This window comes from Sebastes umbrosus, chromosome 12, assembly GCF_015220745.1.
Source record: "Sebastes umbrosus isolate fSebUmb1 chromosome 12, fSebUmb1.pri, whole genome shotgun sequence".
NCBI classification, from domain to species: Eukaryota; Metazoa; Chordata; class Actinopteri; order Perciformes; family Sebastidae; genus Sebastes; species Sebastes umbrosus.
Genome location: NC_051280.1, coordinates 14120431 through 14141643, shown reverse-complemented (window position 1 = coordinate 14141643; position 21213 = coordinate 14120431). Strand labels below are relative to the sequence as shown.

General features: G+C 38.7%; 1 protein-coding gene across 2 annotated transcripts in view; it reads right to left on the bottom strand.

The window, feature by feature from the left end:
• pth1r (parathyroid hormone 1 receptor) overlaps positions 1-21210 on the bottom strand; it is a 55422-nt gene extending 34212 nt beyond the window's left edge. Inside the window, exons 1-2 of one of the 2 annotated variants that reach the window (XM_037788434.1) lie at positions 20773-21210; positions 20166-20536 (exon numbers count right to left, since the gene is read on the bottom strand). In XM_037788434.1, coding sequence (XP_037644362.1) covers positions 20166-20234 — 69 coding nt within the window. In that variant the 5' untranslated portion in view covers positions 20235-20536; positions 20773-21210. Of the gene's footprint in view, positions 1-20165 lie in introns of both variants that reach the window. The other variant, XM_037788433.1, reaches the window with a different exon arrangement.
• Between the last annotated feature and the right edge of the window lie 3 nt (positions 21211-21213).

Genomic DNA, 21213 nt, shown 5'->3' with positions numbered 1-21213 from the left:
ATTTAGACAGCCTCTTCATCTTCATCGGAACAAACCAACAGCAGAAATTATGACCTGTGACGCACCTGGAAAGAGTCACTGAACTGTAATAAAGATAAAACAAGATGTTGATGTACACTGACTGTCCCCTATAGGCTACCAATCATGCATATCAAATCAGATCCATAGCCCCTCAATGTTATGTATTATAGACTCTGCAGATATACCTTATACTAGGTTGTTAGACACACTCAGGTGGCTCCCTCTAGATAAAACACGTCAATTTCACTGGAATCAATTTATTTTTAAATGCATTAACTCTAACCTTATTGTCTAAAAAAAATATTCACTATGACGCTCTGATCAGATCCTCTTTATAGTCCCCTATGTATTTGAAGAAGTTGTTAAAAATCCTGTTATGTTTCGGGCTCCTTCTGATTGGAATAATTTGTCATCATTTTGCTTATTTAAAGAGACAGCATGTAACATTTAGGGGGATCTATTGGCAGAAATGGAATATAATATTAATAAGTATGTTTTCTTTAGTGTAAAATCACCTGAAAATAACAATCGTTGTGTTTTTGTTTACTTAGAATGATCCGTTTATATCTACATTTCACACCGGCTAGTTCTCCTACACACACTTGGCACACAGGAGAAATTTCAGTTGGTTTCAATCTGCAACCTCATCACTAGATGCCGCCAGATCCTACAGACTGTTCCTTTAAGGGGCAAAAGAGGTGTTTTAAAATTAACAGCCAATCATTTGCAAATGCAGGTTTTATTTTTACATGCATGCATTGACAAAATATGTTTTTCAGAGTTACCTTTATTCATTCAGTTTATAATGAGTGAGAATTATCTGATTATGCTACCTTTACCAATGTTATTTGGTCAATTTAGTTTGTTTGGAACTTTAAGGTATACGGTATGTGTTATATTTGTGAGATGAAAATTTAAAATCTTTCCCATCATCATTAAACAGCATTTTATTTCATTTATTTTTAACACTAGACCTTTAAAAATGTTTTCTCATCTTAAAACATATTGCCAGTGTTTTCAGTAATGCCATCATTTTTCGTTTGATCATGTCTAGTCTAAAGTCGAGCTCCTTATTAAGTTATTTAGTTTATTATTTGTTTGTTTATTTGTTGTTTGATTTATCTTGTACTGTTCTGTTTTTTCCATTTGTTTTGTGAGTGTTTGTTTGGGAGCCCTTGAAAACAAGATTATATATTTCACAGGATTTATCTTATAATACATTTCTAATAATAACCCCTTAATGGGCACTGTAGCTAAATGGATCATGGCAGATTTCTTCACAAATGAGATCTTGAGTATTTTACATAATTCCAATATTTTCTCCCTACTGATGTTAAATGTAATTTATAGTATCTGGGAATGTGTTTGCAGATGTTATTGGTTTTCATTTTTAGGGTAAATTTCACAGGATTTTGCAAACATGAGATTAGTATTCAACCGACTTGAGCTGTAGACACACTCTGTGTTATAGCTCAGTGTTTTGATGGTCAACATAAAAACCCCTGATCACAACTCTGTTACTTTTTTATCTGGAAACACAAACCTATTAATGTTCTCTCTCACTTCAGAGTCACCCAATAATGCCTCTCTCTGTTGGCTGATCCGTCAGTGAGGATGAGATTTTTAGGTAAATGCTCGTATAAAGTGAGACTTTCCTTTCCAGATCACACTTCGTCACATGGATGATAAATAATATACAGATAATATTTACTCTGGTCGCCGTAAAGCGCCTCTATTATGGGAATACAGGCGAATGTTTGTTTTATGTACTTGTTTTGGTCATTTGCCATTCTTTACACCATAGGCTAACATTCACTTCCTTGTTGTTGGCATATATTCAAAATTTGATCCCAAGGGTTTTTGGACTTTCCTGTATGTTTTTCTCTCCACAAAATAGGGGGGTCTAGAAAATATAACTCCGCTGAATCTTGTTTTTAATGGCCTGTCCACTATCTGGAAAAAACATGAATATGTTACTTTTGACATATTGCACCGCATGAATGTTTTAGCGGATGAGGTTCCTGGATATTATAAACTCTATGAGTCAGTGCCACTCCTCTTCAACTGTGCAATTTGCATTTGATGATAAAAGCCACAAGCCACAAGACTGGTTGTCCTTTGGAAATGCTTGCAGACCACATTCTGACTTAAAGCAGCATTTAGTTCCTAATTATACCCTGCTCTGGTCGTAAGCCTGAAGAACAGCACTTTTGTCCTTGATGGAAACATTGTGTGAGCTCTGAGAGGCAGCCTACGTCTCATGGAGCCCAGATAGCTGTGATCGTGGTGTTGAAGAACAATTTTTGCATTACATACGTATGAGTAATATGAGCTGTTCCTCCAATAAAGCAATGCAAATGAAGCATTTTAATTTTCATCAAAAGCTTAAAAACTACTAATGCATGCAACAATCAAACGCACTGGACATTTAATAATCTTAATGGATGTCACCTAAGTGAAGTGTCTAATAATACTTGTGGCAGACTGCTAGCAGGACAACGGGTTACCATAAATCTAAATCTAGTCATTCTTTATACATAGATTATGAGGATTATAGGTTAAAAATATATATTTTAAAATGGATTTATAATCCATAAAGAGCTTTTTTTTCTCCCGCCGATGTTAACAGATTGTGTAGTTCCAATGCACACGCCGTGACATTAATGCCATATGATACCCTCTCAGTCACAGCTCAGCAGTAATCCTCTAAATCACAGCAGCTGACGATTAAACATGAGATGATGTCAGTGTTCGTATTAGCATTCAGAAAGCATCATTCATCCATGTTGATTTTCATCATGAGAGAACATCGACTCAAACGGAAAACTGTGGCGAACATTTTACCACCTATATGTGGAGACGTTCAACATTGATTATTACCAGCCGCGACAACAACGTGAGTCTGTGTGTGCATGTCATCATGGTGTAATGTGGTCCTGGAGACACCTGCTGTATAGCGGGAACTACCACAGGGGTGGTTTCGAGTACTTTGCCAGGTGTTTATATTACTGTGGACAGATATTGTCACCGTGATAGCGTCGCAACCGTGCAAAATGCAGTCACAAAACTTTACAGGTGTGTAGTTGAGAGCAAAATGAAGGCCAAGTGCGAAGACGGGTGTCTTTGAGCTCCTGGGACGATTTTGCTTTGCAGCGGGTTCGATCCCCGAACTCATTATCAACACGTTCTCATCCCAACTAGTCACATACTTGCGCTTTGTAAAAACTCTCTGCATCACTTTTCGGTCAAAGTAAACACGTGCTTAACATTGTGAATTAAACAAATACACTTGTTTAGGTTTAGGCAACAGAACCACTTAGTTAGGTTTAGGAAAAATCTACATGGTTTGGCTTATAATTACTCCGTTTGTACAGTGAAAATGTGACTTGATGTTATGAACATGGGACACAAACAAACAGCTGATTGTTAATGTGAAAGTGAAACTTAATGCACCAGACACGAACAGCTGTCTCCTGGATGAAAGCTTTTTGTTTGTTGGACCCATCCACCTCCCTTAGTATGTCTTTTCGCTCTTTGAACTACATCACCACTCTCCTGGAGCACTTTCCCTGAGTGTTTACTGTTGCTGCCAATGGGTTTACACTGTAGTTAATTGAAAGTCTGGTGCGTTTCATACAGGCGCTAAAGGGTGCCTTGTGCGTTGGTATCACACGCCGATGGGCGTGACAAAGCATTAGTAATTTACACCCTGGAAATGAGAACGGGCTGACATTTTCCGCATTATGGATACACGGGTACAAGCTGCACTTTCTGCTCTCTCTTCTCTCCGACAGCGAGTTGACACATACACTGATGTTTATCTTTTAATAAAAATCTAAAATTGTATGCCCTCAATGTTCAATTCTTCAAGGTGGTATCAAAAATTGTATCATATATCAACATTTTTCAAGGTATACAACGACAAAGTTAGAAATTCCAGTATTGTGACAACACTAACCCCATCAAGATGGTCTCTAGTTTAGGTTTTCCTATTTGTTAGTATCAGCAGTAATAATGAATGGAGTTTATGGGTTAATCTAATTACATACCTGCAAATCGCCTTGACCTACAGTACTTGTGAGAACGACATTGAGGTCGCAGAAAGTAGGGCTCTACAATATTTATTAGGATTGACGGCAGGTACTCTCTAATGGACTCATCCATTTTTAAATGAGACTTTCACCAAAATACACACTGATGCAGGAAAAAACACTGGATAAGCCTTGAAATGTCTGAAAGCTTCCTAAAGGTTTATGTCTTTTTACACAAAAGGTTTCATAAATTAATGATGACAGCGGACTGGCAGCCGGGCCAGGTGGACTTAGTAGCTCAGGTGGTCTATCCAGTGTGCAAAGGTGCGTTTCTGTTCATTCGCATCAGCGTCTTTTACGGCTGCCACGAATGTTTCTGTGCTTCTAATTAACAGCAAATCATTTGCAGAACCAACATTATAATTGGTTGCCCGCAGGAAGTTTTTCAATTCATGAAAGCACTTTGTTTAACATCACAAAGCTGAAGTTACAGAGAAACACTTTCACAAGTCTACTGTAAATGTGTGTCACCCACCATCGAGCCACCATCAGTATTCTCGGTAGACAGATCACTCTGCTTGTTCAAGCTTGTTCCTGTCTGCCATGTAGAGACTCAGTCAACGGACACTGTGTCAACTCATACATTTTTGGTAGCTATGACTATGAAAAGTAATGCACTGTAATTTGTATATATCCCATGAAATCAATTTGTAACCATGAACCAGGAAGTATAAAGAGCGACAAACTCTGCGTAGGGAGGAGTTAGGGGTGTTTGGGGGGGTCTAAAAACAACAGTGTTGTGTTTCTGTGTTCTTCATCACTTTACAATCAAATTATTTCATTGATTGATGGTGTAAAGGCAGCAGTTCACAAACAACTAAGTCAGTATTGCCTGAAATGAAAACACAGTTTATGTTAACACACCATGTGCAAATTTGTGCATAATCCATCATATGAAGACTAAAGAGTTACCGCAACCTGGTGAAACAGTAAAAAGTAGCTACTAAAAAAAAAAAAAAAGACCATTATATCAATAATGGATGCATAATATGACTATATTTATGAGACAAAAGATAATTTGTTATACTGATTATATAGAGGTAGCCGTCTCTTTATTGTGTCTTGGGGTACTGGGCCATTGTGGGCAGTGTTGCAAATAAATAAGCAGAATACATTTATGGAAATATTGGATTTACAGAGTTGTATTACCAATTTAAAGAGCCATCTTCATTATTCATGAATTTAATTCACTGAATTAGCCAAACCAAACATTGCCACCTGGTTATTTCATATGTAAAGTATTAAAAATTTACAATTTCCTAATGCATTTAAATATTGTGATACTGTATAAATTACATATATATTGTCCCAAAATATTGTATCCATATTGCCCACTTGTTCTAGTCAGAGTTGAAACTTTTAGTTGATTGACAGCAATTCTTTTTATAATCAATTGTGTCAATGGCAACATATTCATTGGCTTCTCCAATGTGAAGATTTGCTGCTTTCCTTTGTTTCAAGTGATAATAAACTGCATTTTTTTTTTTTTTTTTGGACAGATGGCTGGAGATTACAAGACATTTTAAAATGTTCCCTTTAGGCTTTAGGAAATCATGATGGGTATTATGATATCAGAAAATAATCTCCAGATTCATCCATAATGAAAATAATTATTAGCTACATCCCTACAACTATCAGAGTCATTCTGGTTGATCTTGTGCTTTTAAGTCAGGCACCTAAAAAGCTCAGCGAACGATTTCGATCATTATGGTAAAACTAAATTCCATGAAGTCATGTAGAGGGAAAACTATGTGGAAATGCTTGTTCAAGAATCAACACGCAAACACAGAAAATCGGTTACACGGTGGGCGCTTGTGTGCAAAGACTTTGACCAGTAAAATCGAGCACAATGGAGCACACTTTGAAGCCAGAAACCAATGCGACAAGGCTTGTCCTTCTGACCTTAGGAGCCTGATGAAAATAATTTCTGCAGCAAGTATGTTGTGTGCCATTACCAGCGAGAGCAGAGAGCAGCACAGCAATCAGCACTGTAGTTTAATATGTGAGTGCAGAAGGAGCCGAGCACAAAAAGGTGACACATGTAGAGGGCAACGCTCCGAGCAATCAGCTCCTTATCCACGGTTAACTAAAGGGGCACCAAGCAGCCTGAAGCCTGCTAACAACTAGGACAAGGACACTGTTTGTACAAGAGGCCTAATTGTGACTGCCTTCCCAATAAAGCTGCTAAATTGTAGACAAATTAGGCAGCGTTTAATCACCCCAAGGTGTCTCTCATTGCCTGCTGATATTCCACCCGTTTGATTTGCTTATTGAAGAGGCTGCTGAGAGCGAACTGTATGCAGTGTGTCACCTTGATTGAGGAGCCTTTCTAGCACAAAGACTATTTAAAATCATCAAGCAAGGTCAAAGTCACCTCTCTAATTTAATAGAACGGCAAAGAAAAGTGATTACACTCCAATTAAAGTGGCAGTAGGCAGTATATTTTTGGCATCATTGGGCAAAAATTCTATAATAACCTTTCAGCATATTGTAATTCAAGTGTTCTGAGAGATAACTAGACTTCTGTACCTCATCATGGCTCTGTTTTCAGGCTTTAGAAAATCTAGCCTGCGACGGAAGACTTTGACCAATCGCAGGTCATTTCATTGAGAGACAGTCCTATTAGGAGCGCCGGAGGACACAGAGGCACGTGATTTTTTTAAGGTTACCTGTTTCATGTACTACTGTCAGGATATAGCGACAGTTTTATAAAAATAACTTATTTTTTTTAAATCATATTTGCTCCAATCTCGCCTACTTCAGCTTTAACGAACTGACAACCATTATTTTTATTAAGAGTAAATTATTAATGTATTCCATTTTATTCTAATTAATTTTTAGCACAAGGTTAATATTTTTTACTGAACCATAGATTTCCCTGATGCATAGAAATTAATAAAACATGGTAGCAACAACATTACTATGACCTTCAAAATGATATTTAAAATTTGCATATGATGCGTCTTTCCCTAAAGCAACGCTAAAAGGGTTAACATAAATAACACCATCTGCACCATCATTTCCAGCGTGACTTCCAGGAAAAAGCATTCACACGACATTTGAAACACAAGCTATTAAAGCTGCAGTGGGTAGAAATGGAGCAAATATGATTAAAAAGAAAGTTATTCTTATAAATATATCCTGACAGTAGTGCATGAGACAGAGGCACATGATTTTTTTTTCAGATTACCTGTGTTACCCGGTGCTCCTAATGGCATCTGCAAGATTTCACAAACCGGAGCCGGCAGTCAATCATTCGCAAACTCTTTTTTTTTAAGTTTTAAGGAAGATTAAATGAAAATCTCAATTTAGAAATTGTTGTGCATTCGACAAAACTTTAAATAAAAGTAAAAAGCATAGCAGGCGTGCAAACAGGGGCCCTATGTTCTTTGTCTCTAACCAATATTGTCATTTTTCACAGGCCTGCTGACTCTATAAAAAAGCTGTTCTTCCACAAATCTCCTACTATAAAGCCATTAAATAAGGATGTGCTGAGCCATTAATGGATTAACTACAGAGATACAAATATACATCACATTATGACCGCGTTTAAAGGCTTTAAGACACACGTGTTATTGCACACATGTGAGGATGAGGATGCTCAGACTGTCTAGTGAGTGAAGAGAATGTAAACACACATGGACTACACTGTTCACGGTGTGCTCCAACCGAGAGGCCTGCAACTGGCCTGTCAGCATGAGCTTTCCACTTTCCACTCACTACAGGGTCACTGGTGCTGAGGTCTTTGAACCGTGTTTTTATTTGACTGAAAATGGCTTGAGCTGGGTAAAAGGCAGAGTCTGTAGCGAAAGGCAAACAGTGTGCACGGATGAGAACAGCGCAAGTCGATATCATTCAGCTCACTGTAAACACAACAGCTTAAGTGAATCCACTTTGAACATCAGCCACTAAAAAGGAGCACTGAAACAGAAAACCATCTTCATGGACTAAATTTTAAAAATGTGTTTTTTACCATATATGAAGCTGGTGGTTTGCACTGTTGCCTAATGGCAAGAAGTTCCTGGGTTTAAATCCAGATAATAGGCTGTAAATTCATGGTTTAAAACGGTGGTGAGCTGAAGTGAAGCTGATCCTTGGCACATGTAGAAAGGATCATAAAGAACCAGGGTTTCTGAGCTTTTCCTCATCTGCATAATTGTTAGCAATTCCCTTTCAAATTCACCCCAGAGAACACAACATCTGTCTTGTCACACAAACTGAAACCAAACTTGCGGACCAAAATAAGCTTCATTACCTCAAAATTTTAATTATTTAAAAATAATTGCAGCAGGACCAGAGATTCTGCTCCTGCCTGTTTTTTTTTTTCCTACATTCTTCTTCCATGTCAAAATCTGGCGCCTGCATTACCCACAATGCAACTCAATCAGTGACAGTTTAGTTTGAGGTTCTGGGTCGTGGCTAGAAGGGAACTTGCAAGTTGGGGAAACTCTCACGAGTTGGGGAAACTCTCACGAGTTGGTGAAGGTTAAGCCAACTATCTTCAATAGTTAAGGTTAGGATAGGTCATAGGTCAGCGAGTCTCGCAAGAGTTTTTGCAAGTTTTTGCAGATTTCAGATCAGATTTCGCAATTTGTGGGTTACCTTCTAGAAACGACTGAGATTCTGGTGTGTTATGCCAATAGTGGCTAATGTAGCCTGGAGCTGCTAGCCTGAAGCAGAGATGAGGAGCGGGCTGCCGAGGTCTAGAAAGCTCACTTCTTTCTAAATCCACACTCAGATTTTTTTTTTCATCATTTCAAACTTGAAGTCATTAGCCCCAACCAACGCTGACTCAAGTGACATCACTTGAGGCAATTTATCAGATTTTGTGCAGCTCCCTCTGGAGCCACAAAATGCAATGTGTTTTCACTGAGTGCATGTATACTTGTACACTCATACCATCATTGTATATTTGGTTAAAGGCATGCAAGCATAACAAGTAGTAGCTGGGTCTTAGTTATGGATACAAAACAACAGTGAATGTGGCTTTAAAGGAGATTCAGACACATGCAGTAAACAGAAAAATGTAGTAAAGTGCTTCAGTATCCCAACTAATATTGGCAAATTATCATCTTTACATAATAATGTATGTAGATATTTGTAGTAGAATTTGGACATTATAAAACTTGCTTGGCTTTTCTTTACTGTAGCCCTTGTGATGCCAGTTATCATTGATAAAACCTCATCAATATTAGCATGTTAAATAAACTTATTCCACAGAAAGGTCTTGTCCTTCCAAAAAACTACCATGCCACATTACATCACCAATAAAAATGATTGCAGAAATAAGCCACAAACTCAAACAGATGTTCCAGCTTGAGAGTCACATGGTATTTGTTTTGATACATTATGAAACTCAATAGTAAAACACTGCTACGATACCACACAGCAGCAAATCCACGGGATACATTTCAAACAATGCCTTTATTTAGTACACACATGCAGACATAGTGAGAGTTGAAATATAATTGATTGACTAAAATCATATGTTAGTCTATCACGCTTTTGCTGTTTGACTTTAAAACATTAATTTCAATTGTTAAAACATAAACTTCGCAAATAATAAGCAATGATAAACCCGGAACAAAACATCTAAAATATAATGAACCAAAAGTTTGGGTTTTTAATTTGTTTTAATTAACTTATTCACTAGCCCACTCATTCATTCATTTCTTACCAGCCACTGAACATATAGGGCCACGGGGTTGGCTGGAGTCTGTCCCAACACACACGTCACCACAGTCTACCAGGGAGAGACACGGTGAACTTTGACCGATGAGCAACATCTTTTGATGTTGGAGGAGGAACTCGTGCGAAAACATTCGCGACAACACTTTGAATTAATCATCCTGACCTCCGATACACAATTAACAACACTTGTAAATGCCAGTCCCACACATTAATTCATTTCCTCCAGATCTATACAAGTACGCAGCACTTTGACTGTGATGACTTTTACTCTTTGCAACGGCATCCAGCGTTTGTGCTCTCATTGGCTCGTGCGTTAAATGCCATGGAGCTAATGCAGCAAAGTCCAGCCAAACTTTGCACTGTTATCTGAATTCTAACAGGCTGAGATTTCCCCTGTACTGCAGTGTGAGGAGGATCTTACTTATTGCTGGAAAATCTGGAGCTGTGTACTGCATACTTATAAACCCATAAGCCTCAGAGTTTTGCAATGAAACTAATAAAGGTCCTTTTAAGAAACCCGGCCTCCTCTCAGCCGTAAGCCATGTGCCAGGGGAGTTTTCCTGCCCAATATGTGAGCTGCATCCAAATCACGTAAACAACTGGATCAGATGTGTGAAATCCTACTCTTCCTGCTCTTGATAATTTGGGGAATTGACCCGGAATTGTCTACAAACTCGATTCAAGCTGCATTTAGGAGAGCAGAATGAGTCCAGGAGATTCTGTATATTTGAAACTCAACCCCTTCACTGACGGTGGGGGTAGGGCTGAGCAGAACCGCGGGTCAACGGCAAAGGCATCTACATAGCTGAGAATTTTCACATGTCAACTCTACTGAGGTGCTCTGAGATTCCAAGCATATTGCCCGCAAGGAAGTCTGCACCACAATATTGATACAGCAGGTAACTGATGAAAAAGGACCACAGAGGACGTAAAACTCATCATAGCGCTGGCAATCAATCAGTTTGGCTTTGACCTTTTGAATTGTTGATATTCCAAGAGTTTCTTGGTGCAATGCTTGAGTGAAAGCAGTGCTGATATTGGACATTCTCAACACGGAGTGAGAAGACAGAAGTCAGACCACCTTATCAAAGATGGACAGAGGAAAGGCAGCTTATCACTCTGAAATGTGTCAAATCTTTGACACATGGACGGGGCTTTAACTTCTCCAAGATAAGCATCACCACATACAGCATGTCTCGGGTATTCAGCTGAAACTTGGAAACTGTCCGTCTTCATAAAAAAATAAAAATAAATAATCATTTCATTCAGGACACGTCCACAATGAGAAAAGAAAACGAGAGGTGAGTTTGTGAGCGAAAATGTCAGATGTATTGAAGCATCTTTAATATATCGCCTTTGCCTTCACTTATCTTTATCAAATTGCTACTCGTTAGCTTTTAAAGACGCCTCATTCACAGGATCACTGAGTACTAAGAAGCTGATTAAATGTATCATTAAGTCGTCAAGGTTATACAAAAATAAAAGTCATATAGAGAAAGACACCAACTTGTGGAGGACAGAGCCAAACTGCAGGTCTTTATAAATGCTGAGGTTCAGAGGCACATCATTAAAATATCTGTTAGAAGTGTAACATTCTCAGTGAGGTGTGAAAGTGGCATTGAGTTACACATACTCTACCATTTTTCGAGTGGAAAAGCTACGGGGAAAAAAAGAAGCAGAGGTCACGGTAAGTCAAGAAAACAAGCACTTTCCTGAGTCAAACACAGCCATGGTATAACCTTACCGTGCTGGTGAAACTGAAAACTCTCCTATTAACACACGCGTTATGAGTCTGACTCACAGGCCCTCTAAAAAGCGAGCAATGTGTCAGTCAATACAAAAAAAAAAGAAAAAAGGATAACCCTGGCACAAGTATGCGTTTCTAAGAGAAATTAGATTATTCTGCAGCTATCTCAGGAATCCTCCCAGCTACTGTAAAGCTCTGCGGTGAAACAGAGCATAATGATGTGTGTGTGAAGGGTATTTTCCCACTACAAGTTGCCTCTGTGAGCTCAATCCCGTGCTGATCCCAGGAAAATTCGGGCAAACATGTTAACTGACCAGTGACGACAGCGAGTGACTCACAATCTACAGCGACAAGCCGTGTATGTACAGCAACTGATACAGACTTTACACCTCCGTGCTGCTTAAATCCACAGTATATACGTGCTGTAGAACTAAATTGCAAAACAGGATGTCTCAAATCTGCCAACCACAGAATCTCATTTGGATGGAGAAAATTACATTTTAACCAAGGTGGTTATAAATACCCTATGTGTACGAGAATACTCCCTCTCAGATCCTTCAGCTTTATATACTACTACTGCCGATTTCCATTTCTCCACAGTCCATCACGCACAATTACACGATGCTCTCAGAGCTGAGAGTGTAAACATGTTATTTTTGGTGTGTTTCAGTGACTAAATGATGTGACATTTCACTTGAAGTGTCTGTGGACCGTCTCCACAGAGCTGCGAGCTTTAAAGCGCGATCCACAACTATACCTCAAACACAACTTTAAAAGCTTTCCTGACCTGTTGTCTCCCCTTATAAATGTTAACTCACATCCAGCCTGTGGAGGTGATAAATGTATATTTTTTTCGGGGTCATTTTAAACACCGAGGGTGACAAATAAAAGAAAAAATTATATACCAAGACCACAAACCCAATACCAGTGCGATAAATCGTTTTATCATAAGTAGTGTTTTTTAAGAGTTCAAACGCATGGCAGCGGCCTACAATAAGTATTATAATGATGTGTGATTGCAACTTATTTCTAGAAACTTGAACCAATCATGAAATTCTACAATCAGTAGATTGCCACCACTTGATATAACAATGTGTTGTTTTTTTCTTTTTCTTTTTAGATAAATTTTACGCTGTAAGGGCAGTGCACAAAAGTTCAGCTGTGCAATTATGTGAACCCACCATCCAAACTGGAATCAACATGAGCAACTGGCATGCTGTCTACTGTACTGGCATCAGATAGTACTGTTGAGACTGTCGGCAGGGATTTATGATTACTAACTCATTTTAGCCATTAGTTAGCCTTTTCATAATGTAGGACAAAGTTGTATAAGCTGTCACGAAGTGTTAAAAAAACACATTCTCATACAACCAATGCTAATAGGTCAGTGTAAACACAGACATGACTGTTGCAAAACCACAAACTTATGTTCAAAGTAATGCATTGATTCACTGTTATATTACCTGAGACCAAACTCCTCATATGTGTCAAATAAAACCCTAAAGCTGCACTAATCGATATCTTATATAGGGCTGCAACAATTAATAGATTATATCAATTGCAAGAAATGATGCTGCTTTGAAAAATAGCGAAGGCAGAGATCGATACAATGAATTACAGGTTTAAAAACAAAGTAATAGACAGAAATCCGTCTCCGTCTGTTTTCTCTACGTTTTGAAATGGATCAATATAAATGGCGGCCCGGGTCCCTGATAAAGCTATTTTAAAGCTAACACTTGATAAAGCTAATGCAAAAGGAGTTGCTCACCAACAGAGAATTATTACCTGATGGCACATAGCCATCATGATACCGTTTTTTATCGTGAGGGATTGCCTCGCTTCCCAGCATTGGACCACCAGATACAAGTCACTTAGCACCTGATTGGACGAACACTTTCAACCCGAAACCAACATGGCGGCTCATTTGGAAACTTTCTTCTCTTTTATCACAAAAAATGTGTTTTCCGAAAACATTTTATGCTAGAAATAGGCCATGCAGCTACTGAATCTGTCGTTATTTTGGATCGACTAGGCTTAGTTTAAAAGTTTCTCGGGAGTTTCCAGAGACGTCGAGTCGCATCGGATGCCCGTGATTTACATAAAGTAGCCTAGACCTCAACTTTGTGCAAATGAGGAGCGGCCAACGTGACGCCCCTTCTCTCAAATCGCACCGCCATGCTACCAGAATGCATTGCACGGCTGCTTACAAAGACAATGAATGGGAAGCGTGGAAAGGACGGAGGCTGTTCCCCTCAGATTTACAGAGTGTTGTAGCATCTTTTAGCTCATTGTTTTGGTTTTATGGCGCACAACTTCACTGCTAAGCCTCACTGGTCTCAGACTTTGAAAACTCTTGGTTATGACAACAGAAATTTGCAAAATGTCATCACGACACTGTACGATTCGGCTAAAGATCGATAAACAGTAATGTGGAATTATTGCCAAGCCTTACTACAGTAGCTAGCTATATTATATCATGTTGCTGTGCGGCCATCGGCTAAAAGCAGTTGTCTGTACTGTTAACACAAACATCATTCTGTGAAATGTGTGAAACTGTAGTAGAAGTAGAGATGTGAGCTTAGCAAACTGGTGGATAATAGCACTTCATGCTCTGTTCTCAGAGATCAGGGAGGTGTGGGCACACAGGGTGACTCATGTTAGTTGGGGGCCATGCAACACACTAGCACAGTTGGAAACAGAGTGAAACTTAGAGGAGGGATAGGAGAGATACAATAAATGATCGGTTGGGGCTGGCAACAGTGATGACTAATCCAACTGCCTCTTTATCTTCCCTTCAACAGCAGCTGTCTTCTGCACAACAGCAGCCCTGTGATTTAATGACGGAGAGTCTGAAGATGATCCAATAAGATACTGCTGTCCTAGATGGAGAGCCACCACAAATGAACAGGCTATACGCAAAGAGAGACATTTTCTGATATCTAGCTCTCTCTACCAGAACAATATTTTTACTCAACTTATTTGATTAAACTTTTGTTATATTTAACCTTCATAATAACTGTGAGAGATTTTGAAGTGAGCCCAGGTCAATGAAGCTTGCACAATAAACACTATTCAAATTCACCAAACACCGAGATAGTATTATCATCCGCTATCAGGGCACTGCACTTTGGAGAGACAGTGGGAGTTCCCTGTTGTCTACGCCTAATTAAAGCTATAATGAAAAAGCCTTTTCCCGCCTGAAGGATTAGTATCAAAGTCAAATTAGCAAATATGTCACAACTACCTTGGGGCGAGTTTCAAGCTCACTGCCTGTTTTGTCTGTGACTCCGACCAGTGTGACAGCTATCAAGCCAAAGTAATGTTGGGCTATAGGCAAGAATCCAGCGGAAACAATGAGGCACAATGAATATATAGGAACTATACAAATACCCAAGGAACCTGAAAGTCACAAAGAATACAGTTTATAATGTTTTTTTCTGGACATATATACACTAACCTTCCTATAATATGGTATTAATAGCTTTAAAATGCATTCCTCTGATGCAGAATGGCTCTTACAACGATGCTGATTGTGAGGCCACATGCTAGATTATCGATGTGTATTTTTGTCTGTTTGTTTGTTTTTTCTGTCGTGGATTTTGTTGGATTCACATGGCCAGATGGCCCGTCCTTCCTCGGCCTGGTCTGGAGTTTCCCGCCATGAGAGAGCTCACATTTGCTCGAGCTAAGCAATAATTAGCAATCCGCTCCTCAGCTCCTAAAGTTGAACTAACTGGATAAAGTGAGAAAATAAACTGTGTTAAGACTGGGGGCTTTCTCACAGCAGCTGTTTCATTGTTTTTGTGATCTCTGATTGGTAAATTAATAGGCAACAAAAGGGACCAATGTCAATATGGTAAATGCTTTTGTGATGCTCACAGATCCAGTGGAGATTAGTTAAGCCAAGCATAAAAGCACAGCACTAATGGATTCAATTAAAAGAAGCCTTAGCTTTAAGTAAAATCTGTTTGTGGAAAAAAGAAAATCACTATTTGTATCATGTGCTTTGAAGGGGTTTGAAAGCAGGCAGCAAATCCTGGTAATTCTTGCACTTTGATACTTAATCATGGCTGACGCACCTCCTACTGCTTCTCTTCGCAGTAAAGGTCACAGTATGAAGTCTGGCCATGCATCACACACAATAAAACTTAAAAAATAATCATCATAAAATAACCCTCAGAATTCAGAAAAACACCACATCGATGACAACTATTGTTACTGAGATGAGCAAATTGATCGTGACAGGGCTTTGTTGTCCCTCTGTATTTTAATGGGGTCTGATGAGAACCCATTAAGCAAATTGTTTGAACTCCCTGAGTCAATGAATGAAAACATCAAAGCTATATGGTCAAATAGCTGGTGTCAGACATGGTTTTACAAAAGAAAAATGAAAAAAATCTAAGAATTGTCTTTTTAAAATCCTGTGTTAGAAAATAACAGAGAATTATTATTCATACAAATTACCTAGTTTCTTTGGTCAGAGGTGATACATTTTACAACTGAAGAGGCTTTTATCAGAAGAGTTTTAATTTCACCTGTAATTTCGTGAAGAGGCGTCAATTGTTTTTCAAATGGTAATGAATCACTCTTGCACATTACTGTAAATTGGACAACTACTGTTTGTGTGCTTGAAAGATAAAGAGTAATTGCAGTTGAGAGTGAGCCGAGTGGAACAAATTAATATTACAATAATTATGGCAGCATTATCACAATACTAATTTACTATTTACAAAAAAATACATTATTCAAATCACGTGTCTCATTGAGTCTAATGATTTTTATAAAATCTTTTAAGTATTTCAGTCTATAAAATGTATTAAATTAATATGATAGTGTTGCCTCAATATGTTTACATAGAGAGACAATAAAGGATAATACTGAATAATAAACTCGGGCTGTGTATTGGTAAGAATTTGGTGATACGATATGTATCATGATACAGGGGATACGATTCAATATATTGAGATATATTGCGATATTTTTTATCTCATTTTAACTGTCATAGTATAAAGAACACCACCTCATGCAAGGTTTGAGTAAAAAAAAAAAAGTTTACTTTTTCATGCAATCAGAACAGTGGGATCTGCATTTGTATTTATCACAGTCCCTGTAACATCCAACATCATAGCACTACTGTGAGAGGGCGCATATCTTTGCCAATGAATTATAATATGAAGTATAGACTGAGTTAATCTTTACACGTAAACTATTAATCAAAAATCAATAATTTTTTGAGAATCAATACAGTATCACAAAACATAATATCACGATATTCGATATTTTCTTACACCCCTATAATAAACTATCCCTCAGCATTACAGAGTAGGGTCAACTGCATCATCTCTTATTTGGGAATGTCTATGGTAAACTAGTCTGTGCATGACTCTGCAGACTAAGTATAATTAGAAGAGAATAAGGAGATGCTTCATTTCATGCTCCTTATGACACAGAAACTCAGACAAAAGTGAAATTAAATTATCATAAATCACGCTAGAGATCAGTTAAATGGGCATGCAATAATACATTTAAATATTAAAGCCAAAGTTTCCCAAATGCACTAGCAGTTCACATGAATTAGTGGGAAGTAATCTGCTGCCCCTAATTACCAGAGACAGACTGAGATGAGATTAAACTGCACTCTAATCTGGGTTATGGAGTTCCATTGAGGGTAATATTTGAGATGGATAGAGCTACTCTGAAACGTTATTCAAAGAGAAGTGTGTGCTTTTTAGGACCATCAACTCAGGACAGAAGTGATGTATTATAAAAAGTTATCTTTTTGCAATTTATGGCACATTTCTCCCCTTTTACATACACTTGAGACTGAAACTGTATCGTGATCCTGTGGTTTTAAGTATTTAACTACTTAATCTATAAATTTCAGCCACATTGAGGAATCAAGTCGCTGTTTCTCTGCAAAAAAAAAAAAAGTTCTGGGCTAAAGTTGTCAACATTTTCCACATCTAGTCAAACTAGTCCAAACTGCCTTGTGCACTACAACACATGACAAGAGTCCACAGTGCTGCTGACATAATGCTTGGCTATTGCGCAGATACAGATATACAGCTCTCGTCCTTCCAGTGAGGATCCAGACACATGCAAATCATCACAGAGATAAACACAGTCATGAGGGAGAAATTAAACGCTCACTACGGTTCCTGAAGGCACTGCTTCCGCTTAATAAATGTAATAACCGAGTAAGTGAGGCAGCCAGTCACACTGAACAAAGGCCCTGTGAGGTGGTGCTTTGTCTGTGAGCTGTCACTGCAGCACAATGGAGAGACTCCTTATCTGTTCTCGTATCCTTCAGATAAAAATGTTGGATAACACGTACGGATCCAACAAGTTCGTAGTGTTGTACTGCTGAATATTTCAGGATATCATCATTGATATGCTGAGCTTCTGCAAAGTAGCCTGTAGTTTGACAACTGTACGTCTCAATTTATATTCTTACTTTAAAACAGAGACGCACACTTTCCACTCTCAGCTCTGGCTTTCGGTGAAATACGGTTTTGGTCACAGTTTGGAAAAAAAAAAGACTTTTTTGTGGAGAGGAAGACTAAGCAAACACCAAACTTAAAGACGAGTAAACACCGTGCACAGACAGAGCCTTTTTAACGGCTGAATGTTGAATCAGCTATAAATACACAGCAATGTTATAATTGTTTTCCTCTGCCATCTAAACCAATGAGCCTAGAGGTCCACTGCGGTACAGTGATGGACCACATCACTGGGAAAATGCACTGTACCTCAGAGCCTGGGCGAACTGCCTGTTGAATGCACAACAGCCTCAGCCAAAACACACAGAACCAACTCGGTGCGCTGCTTTGCTTGCACAGTATGTGTGTGTGTGTGTGTGTGTGTGTGTGTGTGTGTGTGCAGGCTCTCTGGATACAGCTATGGCAATGTCTGGGAGCGCGATTATAAATCACAATGTCGGGCAAAAGTAAAATCATTACAGCTGTGTGAATCGGAGAGGTGAAAATGTTCAGGTGCTTACTGGAGTTATGAATGAAATTATTACGCCCCGTTCTGGCTGCAAGAATTGCTTTGGCTCAGTCAGGTGAGAGTGTGAAGCAGCCGTGTAGTAAACACAATGCCCTGCCTATTACAGGAACTGGGTTACCAGGCGCTGCTTTACACAAACACTGTTGTTGTTGTTGCAACTGTGGGAAGATGCATTTAATGGAACAAGAGTGTAATCACCAATCACAGCAGCTTGTTGTTAGGAGCCCTTCAGCCCTGTCCAATATGTCAATATGTGTGTCAATACACAAGCACATGTGTCTCCAATAATTTAAGCTCACATACAGTTTAGCCAGTGTTCACGGGCAGCAGTGTGTGACCTGCAGCACAGAGACAATTGAAGGTGTTGAGGTGATGTGGGTACAAAGCCGTTGACTTCTGTCTTGTTATTTGTAGGGCTGTAAATCGATGCTATTATAAATTATTTAATCACGATTAATCGCATGACTGTTCATAGTTAATCACGATTAATCGCAAATTAATAGTACAAGTATTTAATACTCTTATCAACATGGGAGTAGGCAAATATATGTATATATTTATTACTGGAAATCCATTGACAGCACAAAACAATGACAAATATTGTCCAGAAACCCTCACAGGTACTGCATTTAGCATAAAAAATATACTCAAATCATAACATGGCAAACTCAAACCCAACAGGCAGCAACAGCTGTCAGTGTGTCAGTGTGCTGACTTGACTATGACTTGCCCCAAACTGCATGCGATTATCATAAAGTGGGCATGTCTGTGAAGGGGAGATTCGTGGGTACCCAGAGAACCCATTTTCTTTCACATATCTTGAGGTCAGAGGTCAAAGGGGACCCCTTTGAAAATAACCATGGCAGTTTTTCCTTAATTCTCGCAAAAATTTAACGTAAGTTTGGAGCGTTATATAACCTCCTTAGGGCACAAGCTAGTATGACATGGTTGGTACCAATGGATTCCTTAGGTTTTTAGTTTCATATGATGCCAATATCTTCACTCTAGCCTTAAAACTGAGCTACAACCTAAAAATCTCAAGTTTCGTTAATGCCTTAAAGAAATTAGTGGCGTTAAAACAAAATTTGCATTTATGTTTTATTATTGCGTTAACTTTGACAGCCCTAATTATTTGCCTTTATAGCCACTTAGTCTTTATATCCACATCACTGATGATTATTTATCAAAATTATAATAATAATTTCGTAAAAGCACCTACAATATTATCTCAATATCGATATCGAGGTAAGTGGTAAAAAAATATTTGATTTTCTCCATATCGCCCAGCCCTGACTCAAACACATGCTACCATAAACATTTGCAAGAGATGCAATGGCCCGATTTGTCGAAATCAAAAAGCTGAGAGTCAATTATGCAGATATGATCAACATGCATGTTTTGTCTGATAAAAAAAAAAAATTCAGGTGGCATCACATTTCCCCCCCCCCTTTAAACACTTGTGAACAGCTGTAATAACAGCTGCTCTCCTACCTTGATGTCAGTGATGTGTGTTTACAGAGGATGGCACCACTGGACCATGCAAGTTCACAAATGCATCATTTAAAATACCATTTTTGGTTATGACATGTATTAAAATAAAGACTCACCAGGTATAAACCGCTGAGTAGTGAGATGAGAAGGAGGTCCAGATTGTGGAGCAGCAGAGCGGATCCCATCCCTGACCTCTGAGGCAACTCTACCTCCTCCAAAGAGTCCTTGATGATGATGCAGATGAAATGATTTTTTTATCTACTTAACTCTTCTTCAAAGTGGAGCGACTTGTGCGCCTTTTTTCACTCCATCTGGCTTCTCGATGATGCTTATTTCGTTGGCTTGTGAAATCATAACTCTGTATATAATCGCCCTCGCTCTGCCCTCGATTAAATGTCCTATAATCTGCTACTATATGGTCATGGCTCAGCCCGCTCTCCTCTCTTTATTTCTCTGCTGCATCTGTCTTTTTTTCCCCTCAGCTCTTCTGAAATTACATCCACATGTCAGAAACTATTTATGTCGCTCTCGCTCTGCGGTGGGAAGTTCAAATGAGTCTTTTGTAGGGGGAAGAAAACCAACGCTGTATTTTTAGGTCTTTTAAATTTCCCCTCAGACTAACTTAAACACTTCAGTATGGAGCTGCAGCGCCTTATGATTTTATTCCAGTCACCCTGTTCTCTTCCAGTAATGTTAGATCAGAGGTTGGACACAAATACGCACCGAGATGTATCACTCCATCATCACCAAGTCGCTGTTGAATTTCACTATTTGATTCTCTCTCTGACTCATGTCACCATCAACACAGCAGCAGTCATGTAGCAGCAGCCTCTCAGACAGGGTTCAGCATTTAACAATAAAAAAAGAACCTTGTGACAGAGCTGCGCGTAAAATGACAAACTTTTCATAGATTTTGTTTGCTTGATTTGCGTAAAACAGCTCAATCGACGCGCAGCTTCCTTCTTTTTTACTAAAACACAACATGGAATGTTGTCATGTTCTAGAACTAGAACTAGAACTAGAACGTGTGGCAATTCCGCAGCAACTAGAATGTATGAACCTCGCTCTGTTTACCAATGGTGATGTTAAAAAAAACAAAAAAAAAAGCTCAGAGAAAGAGAGAGAAACGCCAACTTGGCTTCAAGAATATCTACTTACTATCGC